Source organism: Oncorhynchus mykiss, chromosome 16 (genome assembly GCF_057628025.1).
Source record: "Oncorhynchus mykiss isolate SJ-2025 chromosome 16, ASM5762802v1, whole genome shotgun sequence".
Classification (NCBI taxonomy): domain Eukaryota; kingdom Metazoa; phylum Chordata; class Actinopteri; order Salmoniformes; family Salmonidae; genus Oncorhynchus; species Oncorhynchus mykiss.
Genome location: NC_143037.1, coordinates 76,832,501 through 76,855,899, shown reverse-complemented (window position 1 = coordinate 76,855,899; position 23,399 = coordinate 76,832,501). Strand labels below are relative to the sequence as shown.

Genomic DNA, 23,399 nt, shown 5'->3' with positions numbered 1-23,399 from the left:
ATTCTTTGTGGATCTGTGTAATCTGAGGGAAATATGTCTCTCTAATATGGTCATACATTGGACAGGAGGTTAGGAAGTGCAGCTCAGTTTCCACCTCATGTTGTGGGCAGTGTGCACATAGCCTGTCTTCTCTCTCTCTCTCTCTCTCTCTCTCTCTCTCTCTCTCTCTCTCTCTCTCTGTCCTCTCCTTATCTCCCTCCCTCTCTTTCTCCCTCTCTCTTTCTTTCTCTCTCCCTTCTCTCCTTCCCTCCACTTCTCTCTCCCTCTCCTTCTCTCCCCCTCCCTCTCCTTCCCTCCAATTCTCTCTCTCCTTCTCTCTCCCTCCCTCTCCTTCTCTATCTCTTTTTATTTCTCTCTCTCCTTCTCTCCCTCCCTCTCTTTCTATCTCTCTCTTTCTTTCTCTCTTTCCTTCTCTCCCTCCCTCTCTCTCTTTCTCTCTCCCTTCTCTCCTTCCCTCCACTTCTCTCTCCTTCTCTCTCCCTCCCTCTCCTTCTCTATCTCCTCAGCGTTCCTCTTCAGAGGGAAGATGACCTGCTATTAGTTCCACTTGTCTTGGCGCTGTGTCCAGGAGTTAACAACACTCCTACACTCCTACAAAAACGCGAGCACACACACACACACACACACACACACACACACACACACACACACACACACCCACACACACACACACACACACACACACACAAGCACCCACGCACAAACCTCAGACAATAAAAATAATACCTCCTTTGAATGTTTCCTTCAATTTTGTTTCAACAGAATACTACCCTGGCCTTGTTATGATAGGATACTATCCTGGCCTTGTTCTGATAGGATACTACCCTGGCCTTGTTCTGATATGACACTACCCTGGCCTTGTTCTGATAGGACACTACCCTGGCCTTGTTCTGATAGGATACTACCCTGGCCTTGTTCTGATAGGACACTATCCTGGCCTTGTTCTGATAGGACACTATCCTGGCCTTGTTACCCTGGCCTTGTTCTGAAAGGACACTACCCTGGCCTTGTTCTGATAGGACACTACCCTGGCCTTGTTCTGATAGGATACTACCCTGGCCTTGTTCTGATAAAATACTACCCTGGCCTTGTTCTGATAGGACACTACCCTGGCCTTGTTCTGATAGGACACTCTCCTGGCCTTGTTACCCTGGCCTTGTTCTGATAGGACACTACCCTGGCCTTGTTACCCTGGCCTTGTTCTGATAGGACACTACCCTGGCCTTGTTACCCTGGCCTTGTTCTGATAGGACACTACCCTGGCCTTGTTCGGATAGGACACAACCCTGGCCTTGTTACCCTGGCCTTGTTCTGATAGGACACTACCCTGGCCTTGATCTGATAGGACACTACCCTGGCCTTGTTCTGATAGGACACTATCCTGGCCTTGTTCTGATAGGACACTACCCTGGCCTTGTTCTGATAGGACACTATCCTGGCCTTGTTCTGATAGGACACTACCCTGGCTTTGTTACCCAGACCTTGTTCTGATAGGACACTACCCTGGCCTTGTTCTGATAGGACACTATCCTGGCCTTGTTCTGATAGGACACTACCCTGCCCTTGTTCTGATAGGACACTACCCTGGCCTTGTTCTGATAGGACACTACCCTGGCCTTGTTCTGATAGGACACTACCCTGGCCTTGTTCTGATAGGACACTACCCTGGCCTTGTTCTGATAGGACACTACCCTGGCCTTGTTCTGATAGGACACTATCTGGCCTTGTTCTGATAGGACACTACCCTGGCCTTGTTACCCTGGCCTTGTTCTGATAGGACTACACTGGCCTTGTTCTGATAGGACACTACCCTGGCCTTGTTCTGATAGGACACTACCCTGGCCTTGTTCTGATAGGACACTACCCTGGCCTTGTTACCCTGGCCTTGTTCTGATAGGACACTCTCCTGGCCTTGTTCTGATAGGACACTACCCTGGCCTTGTTCTGATAGGACACTACCCTGGCCTTGTTACCCTGGCCTTGTTCTGATAGGACACTACCCTGGCCTTGATCTGATAGGACACTACCCTGGCCTTGTTCTGATAGGACACTATCCTGGCCTTGTTCTGATAGGACACTACCCTGGCCTTGTTCTGATAGGACACTACCCTGAACTTGTTCTGATAGGACACTATCCTGGCCTTGTTCTGATAGGACACTACCCTGAACTTGTTCTGATAGGACACTATCCTGGCCTTGTTCTGATAGGACACTACCCTGGCCTTGTTCTGATAGGACACTACCCTGGCCTTGTTCTGATAGGACACTACCCTGGCCTTGTTACCCTGGCCTTGTTCTGATAGGACACTCTCCTGGCCTTGTTCTGATAGGACACTACCCTGGCCTTGTTCTGATAGGACACTACCCTGGCCTTGTTACCCTGGCCTTGTTCTGATAGGACACTACCCTGGCCTTGTTCTGATAGGACACTACCCTCGCCTTGTTCTGGTAGGACACTACCCTGGCCTTGTTCTGATAGGACACTATCCTGGCCTTGTTCTGATAGGACACTATCCTGGCCTTGTTCTGATAGGACACTACCCTGGCCTTGTTCTGATAGGACACTACCCTGGCCTTGTTCTGATAGGACACTACCCTGGCCTTGGTCTGATAGGATACTACCCTGGCCTTGTTCTAATAGGACACTACCCTGGCCTTGTTCTGATAGGACACTACCCTGGCCTTGTTACCCTGGCCTTGTTCTGATAGGACACTACCCTGGCCTTGTTCTGATAGGACACTACCCTTGCCTTGTTCTGATAGGACACTACCCTGGCCTTGTTACACTGGCCTTGTTCTGATAGGACACTACCCTGGCCTTGTTCTGATAGGACACTACCCTGGCCTTGTTACACTGGCCTTGTTCTGATAGGACACTACCCTGGCCTTGTTCTGATAGGACACTATCCTGGCCTTGTTCTGATAGGACACTACCCTGGCCTTGTTCTGATAGGACACTACCCTGGACTTGTTCTGATAGGACACTACCCTGGCCTTGGTCTGATAGGATACTACCCTGGCCTTGTTCTGATAGGACACTACCCTGGCCTTGTTCTGATAGGACACTACCCTGGCCTTGTTACCCTGGCCTTGTTCTGATAGGACACTACCCTGGCCTTGTTCTGATAGGACACTACCCTGGCCTTGTTCTGATAGGACACTACACTGGCCTTGTTACACTGGCCTTGTTCTGATAGGACACTACCCTCGCCTTGTTCTGGTAGGACACTACCCTGGCCTTGTTCTGATAGGACACTATCCTGGCCTTGTTCTGATAGGACACTATCCTGGCCTTGTTCTGATAGGACACTACCCTGGCCTTGTTCTGATAGGACACTACCCTGGCCTTGTTCTGATAGGACACTACCCTGGCCTTGGTCTGATAGGATACTACCCTGGCTTTGTTCTAATAGGACACTACCCTGGCCTTGTTCTGATAGGACACTACCCTGGCCTTGTTACCCTGGCCTTGTTCTGATAGGACACTACCCTGGCCTTGTTCTGATAGCACACTACCCTTGCCTTGTTCTGATAGGACACTACCCTGGCCTTGTTACACTGGCCTTGTTCTGATAGGACACTACCCTGGCCTTGTTCTGATAGGACACTACCCTGGCCTTGTTACACTGGCCATGTTCTGATAGGACACTACCCTGGCCTTGTTCTGATAGGACACTATCCTGGCCTTGTTCTGATAGGACACTACCCTGGCCTTGTTCTGATAGGACACTACCCTGGACTTGTTCTGATAGGACACTACCCTGGCCTTGGTCTAATAGGATACTACCCTGGCCTTGTTCTGATAGGACACTACCCTGGCCTTGTTCTGATAGGACACTACCCTGGCCTTGTTACCCTGGCCTTGTTCTGATAGGACACTACCCTGGCCTTGTTCTGATAGGACACTACCCTGGCCTTGTTCTGATAGGACACTACCCTGGCCTTGTTACACTGGCCTTGTTCTGATATGACACTACCCTGGCCTTGTTCTGATAGGACACTACCCTGGCCTTGTTACACTGGCCTTGTTCTGATAGGACACTACCCTGGCCTTGTTCTGATAGGACACTACCCTGGTCTTGTTCTGATAGGACACTACCCTGGCCTCGTTCTGAAAGGACACTACCCTGGCCTTGTTACCCTGGCCTTGTTCTGATAGGACACTACCCTGGCCTTGTTCTGATAGGACACTATCCTGGCCTTGTTCTGGTAGGACACTACCCTGGCCTTGTTCTGATAGGACACTACCCTGGCCTTGTTCTGATAGGATACTACCCTGGCCTTGGTCTGATAGGATACTACCCTGGCCTTGGTCTGATAGGACACTACCCTGGCCTTGGTCTGATAAGATACTACCCTGGTCTTGGTCTGATAAGATACTACCCTGGCCTTGGTCTGATAGGACACTACACTGGCCTTGGTCTGATAGGACACTACCCTGGCCTTGTTCTGATAGGACACTACCCTGGCCTTGGTCTGATAGGACACTACCCTGGCCTTGGTCTGAATGGGCCCTACCGTGGCCTTGGTCTGATATGAAGAATAAAGGCAGCTCTACCATATACATATCACCTATAGAATGGGCCTCCACCTTAATGTCACTGATGAATCTTTCTATATTTTCTATTTCTATGAACTCTAAAAGGTTGATAATCCAACAGAATGAAAAAAAAACATGGCCCTTAAATGTATTTTTTAAAGCTAGGACAGTGTATTTTATAGGGAATAGGGTGCCATAGGGCTCTGGTCTAAAGTAGTGCACTATATAGGGAATAGGGTGCCATAGGTCTCTGGTCTAAAGTAGTGCACTATATAGGGAATAAGGTGCCATAGGTCTCTGGTCTAAAGTAGTGTACTATATAGGGAATAAGGTGCCATAGGTCTCTGGTCTAAAGTAGTGCACTATATAGGGAATAAGGTGCCATAGGTCTCTGGTCTAAAGTAGTGCACTATATAGGGAATAGGGTGCCATAGGGCTCTGGTCTAAAGTAGTGCACTATATAGGGAATAAGGTGCCATAGGGCTCTGGTCTAAAGTAGTGCACTATATAGGGAATAAGGTGCCATAGGGCTCTGGTCTAAAGTAGTGCACTATATATAGGGAATAAGGTGCCATAGGTCTCTGGTCTAAAGTAGTGCACTATATATAGGGAATAAGGTGCCATAGGTCTCTGGTCTAAAGTAGTGCACTATATAGGGAATAAGGTGCCATAGGGCTCTGGTCTAAAGTAGTGCACTATATATAGGGAATAAGGTGCCATAGGGCTCTGGTCTAAAGTAGTGCACTATATATAGGGAATAAGGTGCCATAGGGCTCTGGTCTAAAGTAGTGCACAATATAGGGAATAGGTCTCTGGTCTAAAGTAGTGCACTATATAGGGAATAGGGTGCCATAGGGCTCTGGTCTAAAGTAGTGCACTACATAGGGATTAGGGTGCCATAGGGCTCTGGTCTAAAGTAGTGCACTACATAGGGATTACGGTGCCATTGACTTTTTCTTGTCCTCCCCCGTCCTGTCCCACAGACAGTAGTACTTAAAAATCACAGGAGGTTGGTGGTGACTTAATTTGGGAGGACTGGCGCATGTTTATGAGTGGAATGGTTTCCATGGTTTCCATGTGTTTGATGCCTTTCCATTGGTTCCGTTCCAGCTGTTATTATGAGCCGTCCTCCTATCAGCTCCCTCCTGTGATAAAGACGCTGAAAGAGTCACTGGCATGGTATGCCCCGCCCCTCACACTGTCTTCCACTGACCTCTGGTGGTGAGAACTGGCACCTTATTGGTCCAGCTTGGGGGATACTACTGAGTAAAGGGGAGTTTAGTGTATGTTTATGTTCTGTGGTGTGTTTGGTGTTGTGTTCTGTGTGTGCAGTGTGTTGTGTGTGTGTACAGTGTGTGTACAGTGTGTGTACAGTGTGTATGCGCAGTGTGTATGTGCAGTGTGTGTTAGCAGTGTGTGTGTGTGTGCAGTGTGTGTGTGCAGTGTGTGTGTGTGCAGTGTGTGTGTGTGTGCAGTGTGTGTGTGCAGTGTGTGTGTGTGTGTGTGCAGTGTGTGTGTACAGTGTGTGTGTGCAGTGTGTGTGTGCAGTGTGTGTGTGTGTGTCTGCAGTGTGTGTGTACAGTGTGTGTGTGCAGTGTGTGTGTGCAGTGTGTGTGTACAGTGTGCAGTGTGTGTGTGTGTCTTAATCAGTATGAAGGCATGCATATCTGCTTGTGTGTGTTTATTCCTCTGTTATCAGGACAGGCTGTGTGTGTGTGTGTGTGTGTGTGTGTGTGTGTGTGTGTGTGTGTGTGTGTGTGTGTGTGTGTGTGTGTGTGTGTGTGTGTGTGTGTGTGTGTGTGTGTGCGTGTGTATTTGTGCGTGTGTGTGTGTGTGTATTTGTGCGTGTGTGTGTGTGTGTGTTTGTGTGTGTTTGTGCGTGTGTGTGTGTGTGTGTGTGTTGGTGTGTGTTGGTGTGTGTGTGTGTTTGTCTGTCTGTCTGTCTGTCTGTCTTTGTTAGTTTATTATCAGGCTCTGGTGGAGTTTCCTGTCTAACAGGAAGTGGGTTTCCTCTGTTTCCTACGACTCTCCTGTGCTCCTGAGGTCTTTGTTGAGTGCCAGGAACTCACACACACGTCCCAGCCGTCAGCCCTTAGCCCAAAACCAGCCCGCACCTCACAGAGAGACGGCACTTACCACACACACACACGTCCCAGCCGTCAGCCCTCAGCCCAAAACCAGCCCACAGAGAGACGCCACTTACCACACACCATTGCCTACTTCAGGGATGGACTATGAGCCCACTAAGAAAGCCAAGAAGGTAAGTTCTGTTCATGTTCTGTTCATGTTCAAGCCCATTAGGTGAAAGGTTTCCTCAGGCAGAGGGTTCTGATACAGAGGTAGAGTGACAGAGCCAAGATGGCCGTCATTCTATTGTTTCGGCCTTTGGCAGTGCGGTTTGCGTTGTTTACTGTGTGTGTGTGTGTGTCTGTCTGTCTGTCTGTCTGTCTGTCTGTCTGTCTGTCTGCCTGCCTGCCTGCCTGCCTGCCTGCCTGCCTGCCTGCCTGCCTGTCTGTCTGTCTGTCTGTCTGTCTTATTTGTGCGTGGCCAGAGGGTTATTTATTAAGTACTGTCACAGTGTCCACCATACTTTTACGTGGTTGTGTGTGACATTGGGCTACAACAGCTCTGAAAATGACATACGGTGTCTGGTAGATTTAACTTGAAAGTGGAATCCTCTGTAGGGGAAACAGCGCTCTGCCTCACCGCCAATGTTATTGGCTTTTGTTTTCTTGATGAGCGGTGGCTGTTTCACCATTAAGGATGTTGCTGCTATCAGGGCACCTCGAGTGGCCCAGCGGTCTAAAGGCACTGCATCTCAGTGCAAGAGGTGCTTTACTACAGTCCCTGGTTCGAATCCAGGCAGTATCACATCCGGGCCGTGATTGGGAGTCCCATAAGGCGGCGCAAATTTGGGCCGGGAGTAGGACGTCATTGTAGATAAGAATTTGTCCTTAACTGATTTGTCATGTTAAATAAAGGTTAAATACAAAAAATATATACAGTGGGGTGAACAAGTATTTGATACACTGCCGATTTTGCAGGTTTTCCTACTTACAAAGCATGTAGAGGTCTGTAATTTTTTATCATAGGTACACTTCAACTGTGAGAGACAGAATCTAAAACAAAAATCCAGAAAATCACATTGTATGATTTTTAAGTAATTCATTTGCAGCCGACTCTTTAACCAATGGGTCGATCTACAACCATCGGGCCCACAACTTTGGCCGGCCGCGCCCGGACCCCTCCGGCCTACGCGCATATGTGTGGAGTGCACCCCCTCCCTTCCCCCCTCCGGTTTCCACGTGTCAGAGATGGAAGTGGATCAACCGACTCAAAACTAGAAACCAAACTCCTAGGTTGCACTATGCTTTCCACATCCGTTGACAAGCGGACCTAGACATTCCACTCGATATGGACACATGGCAACCAACCAAGGACCAAACCTGCATAAAGTGCGCAACTCAAGGGATTTTGCCTGATCCTACATCGAGTTTAAGAACAAAAATGAAAATATAAACTCTCGCGTGGTTGTTGAAAAGGCTTGTGTGTAGCTGGTTAAATGTGTGTCTGTTCTCACAAATTAAGCCAGAAAAACACACAAAAATGCACAGAATTACACACACACACACACACACACACACACACGCACACACACACACACACACACACACACACACACACACACACACACACACAGAGAATGAGAATTACACACACACACACACACATACACACAGAGAATGAGAATTACACACACACACACATACACACAGAGAATGAGAATTACACACACACACACACACACACACACACAGAGAATGAGAATTACACACACACACACACACACACACACACACATTCTCTTACGATCCATGTGAAATGGCAGCACTCTACACAAATGCATCTATTCCAGTTTTTTTTTTATAAAGAAAAACCCGTGGCCACATGTTTTGACTGGTATTGTACATTTTCATTATTAAAGTTCTCATAATCTGTAGTTGACAAACCAGTTGACATGTTAAATCTCTAGGTTTTTACCAAAACCTTTAAGCGATCATCAATTAAGAGCAGTTGGATTAAAGTGATGGCAAAACGTATTTTAACAACAGAGAAGGGAATCATATTAAAAGTAATGTGAGCATTGCATCGTGAAAGAAAAGTATTTTCTATGACTGTTTGTTTAGCTATTTGAAACATGCATTTCTAGATGAAACGCTGATTAAGTTTGGTGATTAAAAGAGATGCGATTTTGAAATAACTGCCTTTTTTTGATGATCTGTGAAGAGTTTAGTTTAGAAGAGTTGCACCAAAAATTGCACTGAAAGTGATTATAGAAACTGTATTGATAGAGAGTGGGAACGAGGGAAGAGGCGGAGCGAAAAGACAGATAGGAGTCTGTTGTTAATTACTCAGCCTTGACTTGCTGTTGAATTCACACACACACACACACACACACACACACAAAATAATCTGTAATACTTCACCATTAGACATTAACTTTTTAAGACTTTCAGAAAGCATGAACCTACACAGTCTTCAATGTAACTGTAAAAAAAAAAAAAAATCTTATTTTTATATTAAATGTGTTGCATCAATCGGCGTTGATCAGAGAGAGTATGCAGCTATGACATTTTCAGATGTCTCAGGTCTTGTGCCTCCCCCATCAAGCGCCTGGTCGACTCCTCCACAGCATACCCCACTACCCCAGTATGAAAGAAAAAAAACACCCTCTTGCCCTCTCTCTCCGTCACTCTCTATCTCTCTTTTCCTTCCTTCCCTACCTCTCCTGCTCTCTCTCTCTTCCTCCATCTCTCCTCTATCTCTCTCTCTCTCTCTCTCCTTCCTCCATCTCCTCTCTCTCTCTCTCTCTGTTCCTCCATCTCCTCTCTCTCTCTGTCTCTCTCTGTCTCTCTCTCTCTCTGTCTCTCTCTCTCTCTCTCTGTCTCTCTCTCTCTCTCCTTCCTCAGGGCTTTGTATCACCCATCAAGCTCCTGGTCTTCTCTAAGTCGGGGCGCAGACAGACAGACAGGAGTAGTGTGTCTCGTAGACCACTCCACACCGTACCCCTCTACCCTCCAGACTTCCTCATCCACCCAGAGAGACTCATCTATGACTATGTAGAGAAGGAGGTCAAGGTGAGACGTCAACTAATCAATCAATAGTTGTATCAAAGGTGAGGAGGACACATCATCTAGACTTATAGATAATAGACTTGCAAACACAGGCATAGGCTATGTCTCAAACACAAGTTGTGGTTGTTACTAGAGAAGATGTCTTGTGTTTGGGACACAACCAGACATACCATTGTACTTCCTCCTCCTCAGTTCCTGGGTTACCTTCTGTGCTCGCGTCGAGGCAAACAACACTGAGCAAAGGGCGAGAGCACCAGCTGTTCCTGACGACTGTGTGATTACGCTCTCAGTAGTTGATGTGAGTAAGACCTTTAAAAAGGTTAACATTCGCAATGCCGCATGCTGGATGGAATACCGGCATGAGTACAAGTCTTCACTGACATTTTTAACCTCTCCCTGACTAAGTCTGTAATACCTACATGTTTCAAGCAGACCACCATAGTCCCTGTGCCCAAGAACGCCAAGGTAACCTGCCGACCTGTAGCACACACGTCTGTAGCCATGAAATGCTTTGAAAGGCTGGTCATGGCTCACATCAACACCATCATCCCAGACACCTTGCGCCCACTCCGATTTGCATACTGCCCCAACTCATCCACAGATGATGCAATCTCTATTGCACTCCACGCTGCCTGTTCCCACCTGGACAAGAGGAATCCTTATGTGAGAATGCTGTTTATTGACTACAGCGCAGCGTTCAACACTATGGTGCCCTCAAAGCTCATCACGAAGCTCAGGACCCTGGGACCAGTGGGGGACAGTCCGGTACTGCATCCCGGAACAAAATAAATAAGACTGATAAATACTGAGTTAAATAGTTAAACAAATTGACCTGCATTGACCCTTCTTTCACTAACTCATCAAAATACAATGCTGCTAGTGTTCACTATCTGTCACTTTATTGCTAGTTATATGTACACATCTACGACAATGACCTCGTACTGGTACCCTGTGTATAAAGCCATGGTATTACCTCGTACCCCTACACATGGACTCAGTACTGGTACCCTGTGTATATAGCCATGTTATTACCTCGTACCCCTACACATGGACTCAGTACTGGTACCCTGTGCATAGAGCCATGTTATGATACTCATTGTGTATTTATTATTCATTTTATTACTGTGTTTTACTTTTCTATATTTCTCTATTTTGTTTCTCTCTACATTGTTGGGAAGGGCCTGTCAGCATTTCACTGTTAGTCTACACCTGTTGTTTCTCTCTACATTGTTGGGAAGGGCCCGTCAGCATTTCACTGTTAGTCTACACCTGTTGTTTCTCTCTACATTGTTGGGAAGGGCCTGTCAGCATTTCACTGTTAGTCTACACCTGTTGTTTCTCTCTACATTGTTGGGAAGGGCCTGTCAGCATTTCACTGTTAGTCTACACCTGTTGTTTCTCTCTACATTGTTGAGAAGGGCCTGTCAGCATTTCACTGTTAGTCTACACCTGTTGTTACTCTCTACATTGTTGGGAAGGGCCTGTCAGCATTTCACTGTTAGTCTACACCTGTTGTTTCTCTCTACATTGTTGGGAAGGGCCTGTCAGCATTTCACTGTTAGTCTACACCTGTTGTTTCTCTCTACATTGTTGGGAAGGGCCCGTCAGTATTTCACTGTTAGTCTACACCTGTTGTTTCTCTCTACATTGTTGGGAAGGGCCTGTCAGCATTTCACTGTTAGTCTACACCTGTTGTTTCTCTCTACATTGTTGGGAAGGGCCCATCAGAAAGCATTTCACTGTTAGTCTACACCTGTGGTTACGAAGCATGTGATGAATAAAATGTGATTTGATGTGGGTGTCCTGCTCTCTCTCTGGGTGGGTATCACTGTCTTTTTTGCTTTTATCTAGTACAGTGATGCTAAACTCTGATCCTTGTTGTCCTCGTAGTTCCTGGGTCACCTGACTTGGGTGTCGTGCTCTCTAAACCCTTCCAGTAGAGATGAACTGCTGCAGCTCCTGGACACAGCCAGGGTGAGTTTGTCCAATAAAACAGTGGAAAAACAATACTGGAGCACAGCATGTATAGATGTTTAACTGACTGGCCTCGATCTATTCACACCCAGTCGGTCAGTCTTTTTTGTTCTGTATCAATGGACCCAGTCGTTCGTTCTAAATGTTCCATTGCCATACAACGTTCTTTTCCCTTGCTATCTAGCTAGCTAACTTATGGTCATGTCAAAATAACAGCAAAGTAACTGTATTTACATTCGTTTAAGCTGTTTTCTAGTGACATTTACTTGGATACATCCATAACAATGAGCTAACGAGGCGTGATTTCACCTGGCATAGAAAATGTGCTCTCTCGTCAGGACACTGTTGTTCAAAGGAGCTAGCCAACAACACAGTAACACAATCACTTCAAACTGAAACTGGAAAGACTGAAAACTAGCTGTGTTTCGTTGTAACTTTTTCAATTTATATTTTTTTTGTTGAATTCCATAAAAATGATGCCAGCTGAATTATGATTTCGACCGGATGAGAAACATTGCCTACATGTCTGTCGTGTCCCGACTTCCGACACGTCATTACTATGGGATAGTTAGAGATTGAATTTTAATATTGAAACAATGATGCAAATGTCATATAGACAAACAGACAGGTTATTACAAATCTCTGCCGTTGAAAACCAAATGTTAGTCTAAAAGAAATGTGAGATAATGTCTAGATGCTTTTTATAGTGGAGATCAAGTTTATAAATTACCTGGCTGGGCTGATGAGACAGTGGATTACGCAGTCAGATGGAACAGAGTAAATAGGCATTTTAACATCCTAGATTTAGCCGGTGGTAACTTGTGGAATAGACACCTCCTGGAATGTGTTTTTAAACAATCAGCATTCAGGATTAGACCCACCCGTTGTATAAATAGTAATTACATAGCATGTGTCTGTATCTCTGGTGTGTAATATGTGTCTCTGTTGTTTTTTGGTTGCGCAGCAGCTGAAGGTGCTTCCCCTGAAGACCAGCGTTGAGCAGGACTGTATCCTGAGCCTGTCAGCCCGATGTCTTCTTCTGACCTGGCGAGACAACGAGAAACTGCTGCTGAGAATCCCTACGCACGAGATCGCTGCTGCCTCCTACCTGAGAGATGACGCACTGCACCTCCTGGTGCTCAAAACAGGCAAGGCAGCTCAGTAACTCACTCACTGCACATTTCAATGATCAATCCATGTCTGGATTCAGCATATATTAACTTTTTTGGGACAGGGGGTAGCATTTTCACTTTTGGATGAATAGCGTGCCCAAACTGAACTGCCTCCTACTCTGTCCCAAATGCTAATATATGCATATTATTATTGGTATTGGATAGAAAACACTCTGAAGTTTCTAAAACTGTTTGAATGATGTCTGTGAGTATAACAGAACTCATATGGCAGACAAAAACCTGAGAGGAAATCCAAACAGGAAGTGAGAAATCGATTTTCAAAACAGTGCCTATTCAAATCCCTGATAGTTATGGATGTGCTTGCACTTCCTAAGGCTTCCACTAGATGTCACCATCTTTAGATCCTAGTTTTAAGATTCTACTATAAAGGAGCTCTTTGAGTGAGTGGTCTGGCAGATAGCCTCGGTCTCATGACGCGCGCTCCCGACAGAGTTTGCTCTCGTTCCAAGGCTTTTTTTCAGACAATGAAATTCTCCGGTTGGAATCTTATTGATGATTTAAGTAAAAAAAAAAACATCCTAAAGATTGATTGCAAACATCATTTGACTTGTTTCTACGACCTGTAATGGAACTTTTTGAGTTTTTGTCTGGAGGAAGTGCTCGCTCCTCATGAGGATGGATTACTGGGCTGAACACGCTAACAACAAGTGGCTAAATGATGGGCTTTATGGAACAAATCAGTCATTTATTGTCGAACTGGGATTCCTGGGAGTGCCTTCTGATGAAGATCATCAAAGGTAAGTGAATATTTATAGTGTTTTTCTAACTGATGTTGACGCCAAAATGGCGGATATTTCTCAGGCTGAATTGGGCTCTGAGCGCCGTTCTCGGATTATTACGTTTTTTTTTAAATCTGACACAGCGGTTGCATTAAGGAGAAGTCTATCTTTAATTTGGTGAATAAGACTTGCATCTTTTATCAATGAGTATTTCTGCAAAATCACCAGATGTTTTGGAATTAAAACATTATTGCACGTAACGCGCCAACGTAAACTGAGATTTTTGGATATAAATATACACATTATCGAACAAAACACAAATGTATTGTGTAACATGATGTCCTATGAGTGTCATCTGATAAAGATCATCAGAGGTTAGTGATTCATTTGATCTATATTTCTGCTTTTTGTGACTCCTCTTTGGCTAGAAAAATAGCTGTGTGTGTTTTTGTCACTTGACTCTGACCTAACATAATCATAAGTGATTTCGCTGTAAAGCATTTTTTAAATTGGACACCATGTGTAGATTAATTAACAAGATGCTTATCTTTCATTTGATGTATTGGACTTGTTAATGTGTGAAAGTTACATATTTCTAAAAAATATTTTTGAATTTCACGCGCTGCCTTTTCAGCGGAATGTTATCGAGGGGTTCCGCTAGCGGAACGTCTTTCCTAGACAGGTTTTAACCATGTCTGGATTCAGCATCTATTAGCCATGTCTGGATTCAGCATCTATTAGTCATGTCTGGATTCAGCATCTATTAGCCATGTCTGGATTCAGCATCTATTAGCCATGTCTGGATTCAGCATCTATTAGCCATGTCTGGATTCAGCATCTATTAACCATGTCTGGATTCAGCATCTATTAGTCATGTCTGGATTCAGCATCTATTAGCCATGTCTGGATTCAGCATCTATTAGCCATGTCTGGATTCAGCATCTATTAGCCATGTCTGGATTCAGCATCTATTAGTCATGTCTGGATTCAGCATCTATTAGCCATGTCTGGATTCAGCATCTATTAGCCATGTCTGGATTCAGCATCTATTAGTCATGTCTGGATTCAGCATCTATTAGTCATGTCTGGATTCAGCATCTATTAGCCATGTCTGGATTCAGCATCTATTAGCCATGTCTGGATTCAGCATCTATTAGCCATGTCTGGATTCAGGATCTATTAGTTTGTTAGCCTCTGATCTCAGATTTGATTTACTATGCTGTAAATACTACATGGTGTGTTTGGTGACACTCCTCCCCCTTCTCCTCCTGCTCCATCCTCCTCCTCCTCCTCCTGCTCCTCCACACTCCTCTTCCTCCTCCTCCGTACTCCTCCTCCTCCATCTTCCTCCTTCATCCTCCTCCTGCTCCTCCATACTCCTCTTCTTCCTCATCCATACTCCTCTTCCTACTCTTCCATCCCCCTCCTGCCCCTCCTCCATCCTCCTCCTCTTCCATCCTCTTCCTCCATCCTCTTGCTCCTCCTCCTCCTGCTCCTCCTTCCTCCTCCTGCTCCTCCTCCTCCATCCTCCTCTTCCTCCATCTTCCTCATCCTCCTCTTCCTCCTTCCTCCTCCTGCTCCTCCTCCTCCATCCTCCTCTTCCTCCATCCTCCTCTTCCTCCATCCTCCTCTTCCTCTATCCTCCACCTCCTCCATCCTCCTCTTCCTCCATCCTCCTCTTCCTCCGTCCTCCTCTTCCTCCATCCTCCTCTATCCTCCTCTTCCTCTATCCTCCACCTCCTCCATCCTCCTCTTCCTCCATCCTCCTCTTCCTCCATCCTCCTCTTCCTCTATCTTCCACCTCCTCCATCATCTCCTCCATCCTCCTCTTCCGCCATCCTCCTCTATCCTCCATCCTCCTCCTCCCCCAGGTTTAAAGGTAGATACCGTCCTGGCGGGAGGTAACAGCCTGGAGAAGAGAAACCCAGGAGGCATCGAGGCTCGTCGTCAGACCATGAGCAACTCTGACCCACGTCCAGCAGGTGGCACTATGGAGCGCAGACACACCATCTGTGGAGTGGACTGGAAGAACCACAAACCCTCCTCCAAGCAGCCACAGCCACAGCCGCAACCCAACCCAGCCCTGGTGCAGGGTGCTGGGGCAGGAGGGGGAGGAGGAGCTGGTGGAGTGGCTGGAGGTGCTTCTTGTTTCCTTTTACTTCTTTTCATTTTATTGTTTTAACAGTAAAGTGTGATTTTAAATGCACTTAACAGTAAAGTGTGAGTATAAATGCACTTAACAGAAAAGCGTGATTATAAATGCACTTAACAGAAAAGTTTGATTTGATTTGAGGTGCTGGTGGCAGCCTAGAGAGGCAGCCCAGGGTAGGAGGAAGCTGGGAGCGGAGACAGACCAGGAAGCCTGGAGGAGGAAGCTGGGAGAAGAGGCCAGTGAGCGGGAGCTGGGACCGACCCAGACCGGTCGGGGGGAGTTGGGAGAAAAAACACGGGGCCAGTGGAGTTGGAGGAGGTGCAGTTTGAAATGGTTCATGTTTCTCTTTTTAATCACGCTCATTATTTTATGTCATGTAAGCGACACTGTTTCCTGTATTTAAAAAAAAAAAAAAGCTAAAGTGTATTTTGTATGTGTCAATATAATCAAAAACTAAACTAAACTGTAATCTATATAGGTAGCTGGGAGAAGAGGCATGGAGCTGGAGGGAAGCCTGGAGGCAGCTGGGAGAGGAAGCATCCCCAGGGAGGGAGTTGGGAACGCAGGCAGGCCTGTACAGGGAGCTGGGAGAGGGGGAAGAGTTATGGAAGCTGGGAGAGGAGAAACCATAACCCACTGGAGCCGACACCATGCCCTGATGCCTACTGTAATCTGGTCATACTGGCTGTGGAGAACCGGGTGAGACACACAGACCTGTCTCTCTCTCATTCTCTCTCTCCCCCTCTCACTCACTCTCTCACACACACACACACAGACCTCTGTCTCTCTCTCATTCTCTCTCTCCATCTCTCTCGCTCTCTCCCTCTCTCTCTCACACACACACACACACACACCGTGCCCTGAACCGGGTGAGACACACAGACCTCTGTCTCTCTCTCATTCTCACTATCTCTCTCGCTCGCTCTCTCCCTCTCTCACTCACTCTCTCACACACACACCGTGCCCTGAACAGGGTGAGGACTTGTCTCAATAAATGACATTACTGTGTTAGCAGCCAGATGGGTTTTGCTAGTGTGTTGTGGACATGGGGTGCTGGATAGGTGTAATCCCTCCGGTTCCAAAGGTTGTCTGTTCAATCCCAGTGGTAGACACTCGTTTAGATTTGTGTTTGTTTTATAAAAACCCTGTTCTTTTAACCCTTAACCCTCACCATTACGGGAATGAATGCCTGACCTTGAAGTTTTAAACCAATCCAAAAACCTTAACTCTTACCCCTTTTGTGATGTCATGCTACTGGCGGCAGAGAGGTCAGGCGCAGGAGAGCGGAAACTGGTTGACAACGGTCGTGTTTAATAACCATAAAACCACCGTCAACAGAATAATACAAAAGAAATGTGTCAAACAAAACCCGGTAACTAACAGCACAACAACAACAAACAATCACGGACAAGGACAATGAGGGGGAACAGAGGGTTAAATACACAACATGGAATTGATGGAATTGGAATCAGGTGTGATGGAAGACAAGACAAAACCAATGGAAAATGAAAATTGGATCGTCGATCACCGAACGCCGCCCCGAACAAGGAGAGGGACCGACCTCGGCGGAAGTCGTGACACCTTTGACCCTTAACGGAATTTGACATTTGGATCAACTTTTAAATTTGACGTTTGGAGAAAAAGTGCAAAAACATCCCAACCTACAGTGAGACAGTGAGAGCATCTTGGTATACATTAACTATATAGAATAGAGCTAGCACAATTCATACATTAAATATATAGAATAGAGCTAGCACAATTCATACATTAACTATATAAAATAGAGCTAGCACAATTCATACATTAACTATATAAAATAGAGCTAGCACAATTCATACATTAACTATATAAAATAGAGCTAGCACAATTCATACATTAACTATATAAAATAGAGCTAGCACAATTCATACATTAAATATATAGAATAGAGCTAGCACAATTCATACATTAACTTAACCTAACTATATACTACATTCAGTTACATACAAACCCATCTCATGTGGTTTAACTTAGCTTAACCTAACTATATACAAACCCATCACATGTGGTTTAACTTAACTTAACCTAACTACATACTACATGCAGTTTAGGATAGTTTTTGTCCCATTGAATCTCAATCACTCACTATACAATCAGTGCATCCCAAATGGCACCCTAATCCCTATGGGCCCTGGTCAAAGTAGTGTACACCCTATTCCCTATGGGCCCTGGTCAAAGTAGTGTGCACCCTATTCCCTATGGGCCCTGGTCAAAGTAGTGTGCACCCTATTCCCTATGGGCCCTGGTCAAAGTAGTGTACACCCTATTCCCTATGGGCCCTGGTCAAAGTAGTGTACACCCTATTCCCTAAGGGCCCTGGTCAAAGTAGTGTGCACCCCATTCCCTATGGGCCCTGGTCAAAGTAGTGTGCACCCTATTCCCTATGGGCCCTGGTCAAAGTAGTGTACACTATAAAGGGAATAGGGCACCATTTGGGACGTAGGTATTTAATGTCAGTCCCTCACTCTACAATAATAAATCCTCCGCTCAAAGAAGAACTATTAATAGATGTATTATCTATTTTTATTAAAAGAGACACACACACACACACACACACACACACACACACACACAGACAGACAGGCAAACACACACACACACACACACACACACACACACACACACACACACACACACACACACACACACACACACACACACACACACACACACACACAGACAGACAGGCAAACACACACACACACACACACACACACACACACACACAGAGACACACACACACGTCCTTCTCTGTCTCGTCCATGCTGATTCTGATATCTAAACCCCCATAGTGAAATCCAATCCCACAGCTCTACTGTGGCTGACCTCTCACTGTGATGTAATGCTACTGATTATGCAATGCATTGTGTGTGTGTGTGTGTGTGTGTGTGTGTGTGTGTGTGTCTGAAAACTAGCCGTCAAATTGTTGCTTCCTCTGTCCTTGTTTCCTCCACTCCTTTTCTCTCCTTGAAAGTCCATCGTAGCCTGAAGGGAGGAGCCTTCCCTCCTCTCCCCCCCCAATGGGCTTTGAGAGGGAGGTGAGGAATGGGGGAAACAATGGGAGAATCTGTCCTTGCCTCCTTCTCAAAACCCATTGGCTAAGAAGGTGAGAGGGATAAGGACCACGACCTTCTCATCCAATGGGTTTTTGAGATGGATACCAGGAGAGAGGATGCGACGAATCAAGAGATTCCCAGGACAGAGGAAGCAACTATTTGACAGCTATTAACGCCACTATGTTATTATCTTTGTCATATTATTTTTAAATCATCACTGTATGTCTAATAAATCACAGTTTATTTAACGAAAATAACTCAAATATATGTTTTATCATGTATTTCCCTGTGCCTCCTTTGGCCCTTGAAATGCTCAGTCTGATTGTGTGTGTGTGTGTGTTAGGAAACACATTTTAATATATTTACATACACAGCCCTGATTGGCTGATAGGATAGTCTAGAGCCTACCCCCTTACCCAGATGAACAGTCATTGGTTTATTATAATCAGATCAGATTGTGGTGTCATGATGTGGGACAAAAGATCTATCCCACCCGAACAGGCTGAAATTCCAGTCATTTTTTTTTCCAAACAGCTCTTAGACAAAAATAGCATTATCTTCATTTTCACAATTTCAGAGTGCTTTTTCAACCAAACCAGTATCGCGATACTCGTTCATATCATGGCAAGGAAACAAAACACACAGCAGATCTAACTTATTCAGGAAAACATCCCTGGTGTTGGAAACAAACATCATTATGATGTCATCCAGACATTATGACATTATGATGTCATCCACACATTATGATGTCATCCACACATTATGATGTCATCCAGACATTATGATGTCATCCACACATTATGATGTCATCCAGACATTATGATGTCATCCAGACATTATGATGTCATCCAGACATTATGATGTCATCCACACATTATGATGTCATCCAGACATTATGATGTCAGCCAGACATTATGATGGCATCCAGACATTATGACATTATGATGTCATCCAAAGTCACATGTATTTATTTTCCAGGTTATAGAACACAATATGTTACATACAGACATAAAAATGGGGGGGAAATTATGTTTTTAACTTCTTTGGCCCTTTAACATTTTTAGACTTTACCAGACTGACTGACTGACTGACTGAGCTACCACAATACCCGTGGTCTGTCCAGAAACAACCCTTAGCCCCTACTGCCCAGAGGTGGTGACATGGTGAGAGTTCCACCTCTGAAAGGTTTGGTGGAATTTTGACAGTGTTGCTTTTTTGCCCCACTGTATTTAACAGGATCAAGTTCAGGATGTAATTCAACTGATACAGTGGGGCAAAAAAGTATTTAGTCAGCCACCAATTGTGCAAGTTCTCCCACTTAAAAAGATGAGAGAGGACTGTAATTTTCATCATAGGTATACTTCAACTATGACAGACAAAATGAGAAGAAAAAAAATCCAGAAAATCACATTGTAGGATTTTATAATGAATTTATTTGCAAATGATGGTGGAAAATAAGTATTTGGTCAATAACAAAAGTTTATCTCAATACTTTGCTATATACCCTTTGTTGGCAATGACAGAGGTCAAACGTTTTCTGTAAGTCTTCACAAGGTTTTCACACACTGTTACTGGTATTTTGGCCCATTCCTCCATGCAGATCTCCTCTAGAGCAGTGATGTTTTGGGGCTGTTGCTGGGCAACACGGACTTTCAACTCCCTCCAAAGATTTTCTATGGGGTTGAGATCTGGAGACTGGCTAGGCCACTCCAGGACCTTGAAATGCTTCTTACGAAGCCACTCCTTCGTTGCCCGGGCGGTGTGTTTGGGATCATTGTCATGCTGAAAGACCCAGCTACGTTTCATCTTCAATGCCCTTGCTGATGGAAGGAGGTTTTCACTCAAAATCTCACAATACATGGCCCCATTCATTCTTTCCTTTACACGGATCAGTCGTCCCTTTGCAGAAAAACAGCCCCAAAGCATGATGTTTCCACCCCCATGCTTCACAGTAGGTATGGTGTTCTTTGGATGCAACTCAGCATTCTTTGTCCTCCAAACACGACGAGTTGAATTTTTACCAAAAAGTTATATTTTGGTTTCATCTGACCATATGACATTCTCCCAATCTTGTTTTATGTCACATTATTTTTTTGGGGGGCAAATCTGTGAAGTCTCCAAGCGTGAGAAAGGGTTTAAACACAGGTTTTGATTCAACTCATGAATTATATTGAATGTTCCCCCTTTTTTTATATCAATGTATTCACGTGAAAAATAAAAATAAATGATCATGAAACAGTTGTTCACTGCACGCACGCACACACACACACATAAATGCACACCAACGCACAGACACACAAATACAAACTCTCTCTCTTACCCCCCCCCCCCCCTCCCCACACACACACACACACACATACACTGTGTCCTCCTAATGATGGTGTGTGTGTGTGTGTGTGTGTGTGTGTGTGTGTGTGTGTGTGTGTGTGTGTGTGTGTGTGTGTGTGTGTGTGTGTCTCTCTCTTCAGGATGCAGCGGAGGAGTACTGTGCTCTGATCTGTCAGATGTTCCAGATTATCTATGGACACCAGACTATAGAGTGTGTAGACAGGTCTGGTTTCCACTACACCATGCCAGATCGCTACTGGCTCCAGAGGAGTGAGTCTCACACACACACACACACACACACACCAACCAGAGGAGGCTGGTGGGAGGAAGTGTAAGGAGGATGGGCTCCTTGTAAATGGCTGTAATGGAATCGATGGAACGGAGTCACACACACGTTGTTTCCATGTGCTTGATGTGTTTAGAAAACATTCCACTGATTCCCAATCCAGGCTATTACAAGGAGCCGGTCCTCCTGTAGCTCGTCCCACCAATGTCCTCTGACACACACACACACACACACACACACACACACACACACACACAGCAGACTATAGCGTGTGTATACCGTACCAGACCGCTACTGGCTACAGGCATGGTTGACAGTTAGAGAATTAACCAATAAGGCCCGAGGGGGTGTGGTATATGGCCAATAGACCACAGCTAAGGGCTGTTCTTACCACGAGGAGGTGTGGTATATGGCCAATAGACCACGGTTAAGGGCTGTTCTTACCACGAGGGGGTGTGGTATATGGCCAATAGACCACGGCTAAGGGCTGTTCTTACCACGAGGGGGTGTGGTATATAGCCAATATACCACGGCTAAGGTGCCTTATTGCTATTATAATCTGGTTACCAACTTAATTAGAGCAGAAAAAAATACATGTTTTGTCATACCCGTGGTATACGGTCTGATATACCACGGCTGTCAGCCAATCAGCATTCAGGGCTCGAACCACCCAGTTCAGAAATGGGAAATATAACCCTCTAAACTGGTACACAGTTTTCAAAATGTTGTCTTCAACCGCAGAGCTATTAGCAGCACTATGTTGGTTCGTTTTGTGGTTTCAAACCACTGAGTTCATTAACATCCTTCCTTCATCAAGAATAGGGGCAACATGTCTATAATAATGTAATCAGTTCAGAAACACAGTCTTAGATAACACATCCATAATCAATGGTACATAGATATTCATTCAGAAGTACACAAGCCTTAATGTAGACAGACACACTGCCTTAATGTAGACAGACACACTGCCTTAATGTAGCCAGACACACTGCCTTAATGTAGACTCTGCCTTAATGTAGACACTGCCTTAATGTAGACAGACACACTGCCTTAATGTAGACAGACACACTGCCTTAATGTAGCCAGACACACTGCCTTAATGTAGACAGACACACTGCCTTAATGTAGACACTGCCTTAATGTAGCCAAACACACTGCCTTAATGTAGACAGACACACTGCCTTAATGTAGACAGACACACTGCCTTAATGTAGACACTGCCTTAATGTAGCCAAACACACTGCCTTAATGTAGACAGACACACTGCCTTAATGTAGCCAAACACACTGCCTTAATGTAGCCAGACACACTGCCTTAATGTAGACAGACACACTGCCTTAATGTAGACAGACACACTGCCTTAATGTAGACAGACACACTGCCTTAATGTAGACAGACACACTGCCTTAATGTAGACAGACACACTGCCTTAATGTAGCCAGACACACTGCCTTAATGTAGACTCTGCCTTAATGTAGACACTGCCTTAATGTAGACAGACACACTGCCTTAATGTAGACAGACACACTGCCTTAATGTAGCCAGACACACTGCCTTAATGTAGACAGACACACTGCCTTAATGTAGACAGACACACTGCCTTAATGTAGACACTGCCTTAATGTAGCCAAACACACTGCCTTAATGTAGCCAGACACACTGCCTTAATGTAGACAGACACACTGCCTTAATGTAGACAGACACACTGCCTTAATGTAGACAGACACACTGCCTTAATGTAGACAGACACACTGCCTTAATGTAGCCAAACACACTGCCTTAATGTAGACAGACACGCTGCCTTAATGTAGACAGACACACTGCCTTAATGTAGACAGACACACTGCCTCAATGTAGACAGACACACTGCCTCAATGTAGACAGACACACTGCCTTAATGTAGACAGACACACTGCCTTAATGTAGACAGACACACTGCCTCAATGTAGACAGACACACTGCCTCAATGTAGACAGA

At 45.3% G+C, this 23,399-nt stretch overlaps 1 protein-coding gene across 1 annotated transcript in view; it reads left to right on the top strand.

Annotated features, from left to right (window-relative positions):
• The first annotated feature begins 6,615 nt into the window (after positions 1–6,615).
• ccm2l (CCM2 like scaffold protein) overlaps positions 6,616–23,399 on the top strand; it is a 28,151-nt gene continuing 11,367 nt past the window's right edge. The window contains exons 1-8 of the mRNA XM_090204020.1: positions 6,616–6,800; positions 9,511–9,678; positions 11,566–11,649; positions 12,614–12,797; positions 15,433–15,699; positions 15,855–16,031; positions 16,192–16,412; positions 21,277–21,406. Of these exons, the coding sequence (XP_090060146.1) occupies positions 6,768–6,800; positions 9,511–9,678; positions 11,566–11,649; positions 12,614–12,797; positions 15,433–15,699; positions 15,855–16,031; positions 16,192–16,412; positions 21,277–21,406 (1,264 nt within the window). The 5' untranslated portion in view covers positions 6,616–6,767. The remainder of the gene's footprint in view (positions 6,801–9,510; positions 9,679–11,565; positions 11,650–12,613; positions 12,798–15,432; positions 15,700–15,854; positions 16,032–16,191; positions 16,413–21,276; positions 21,407–23,399) is intronic.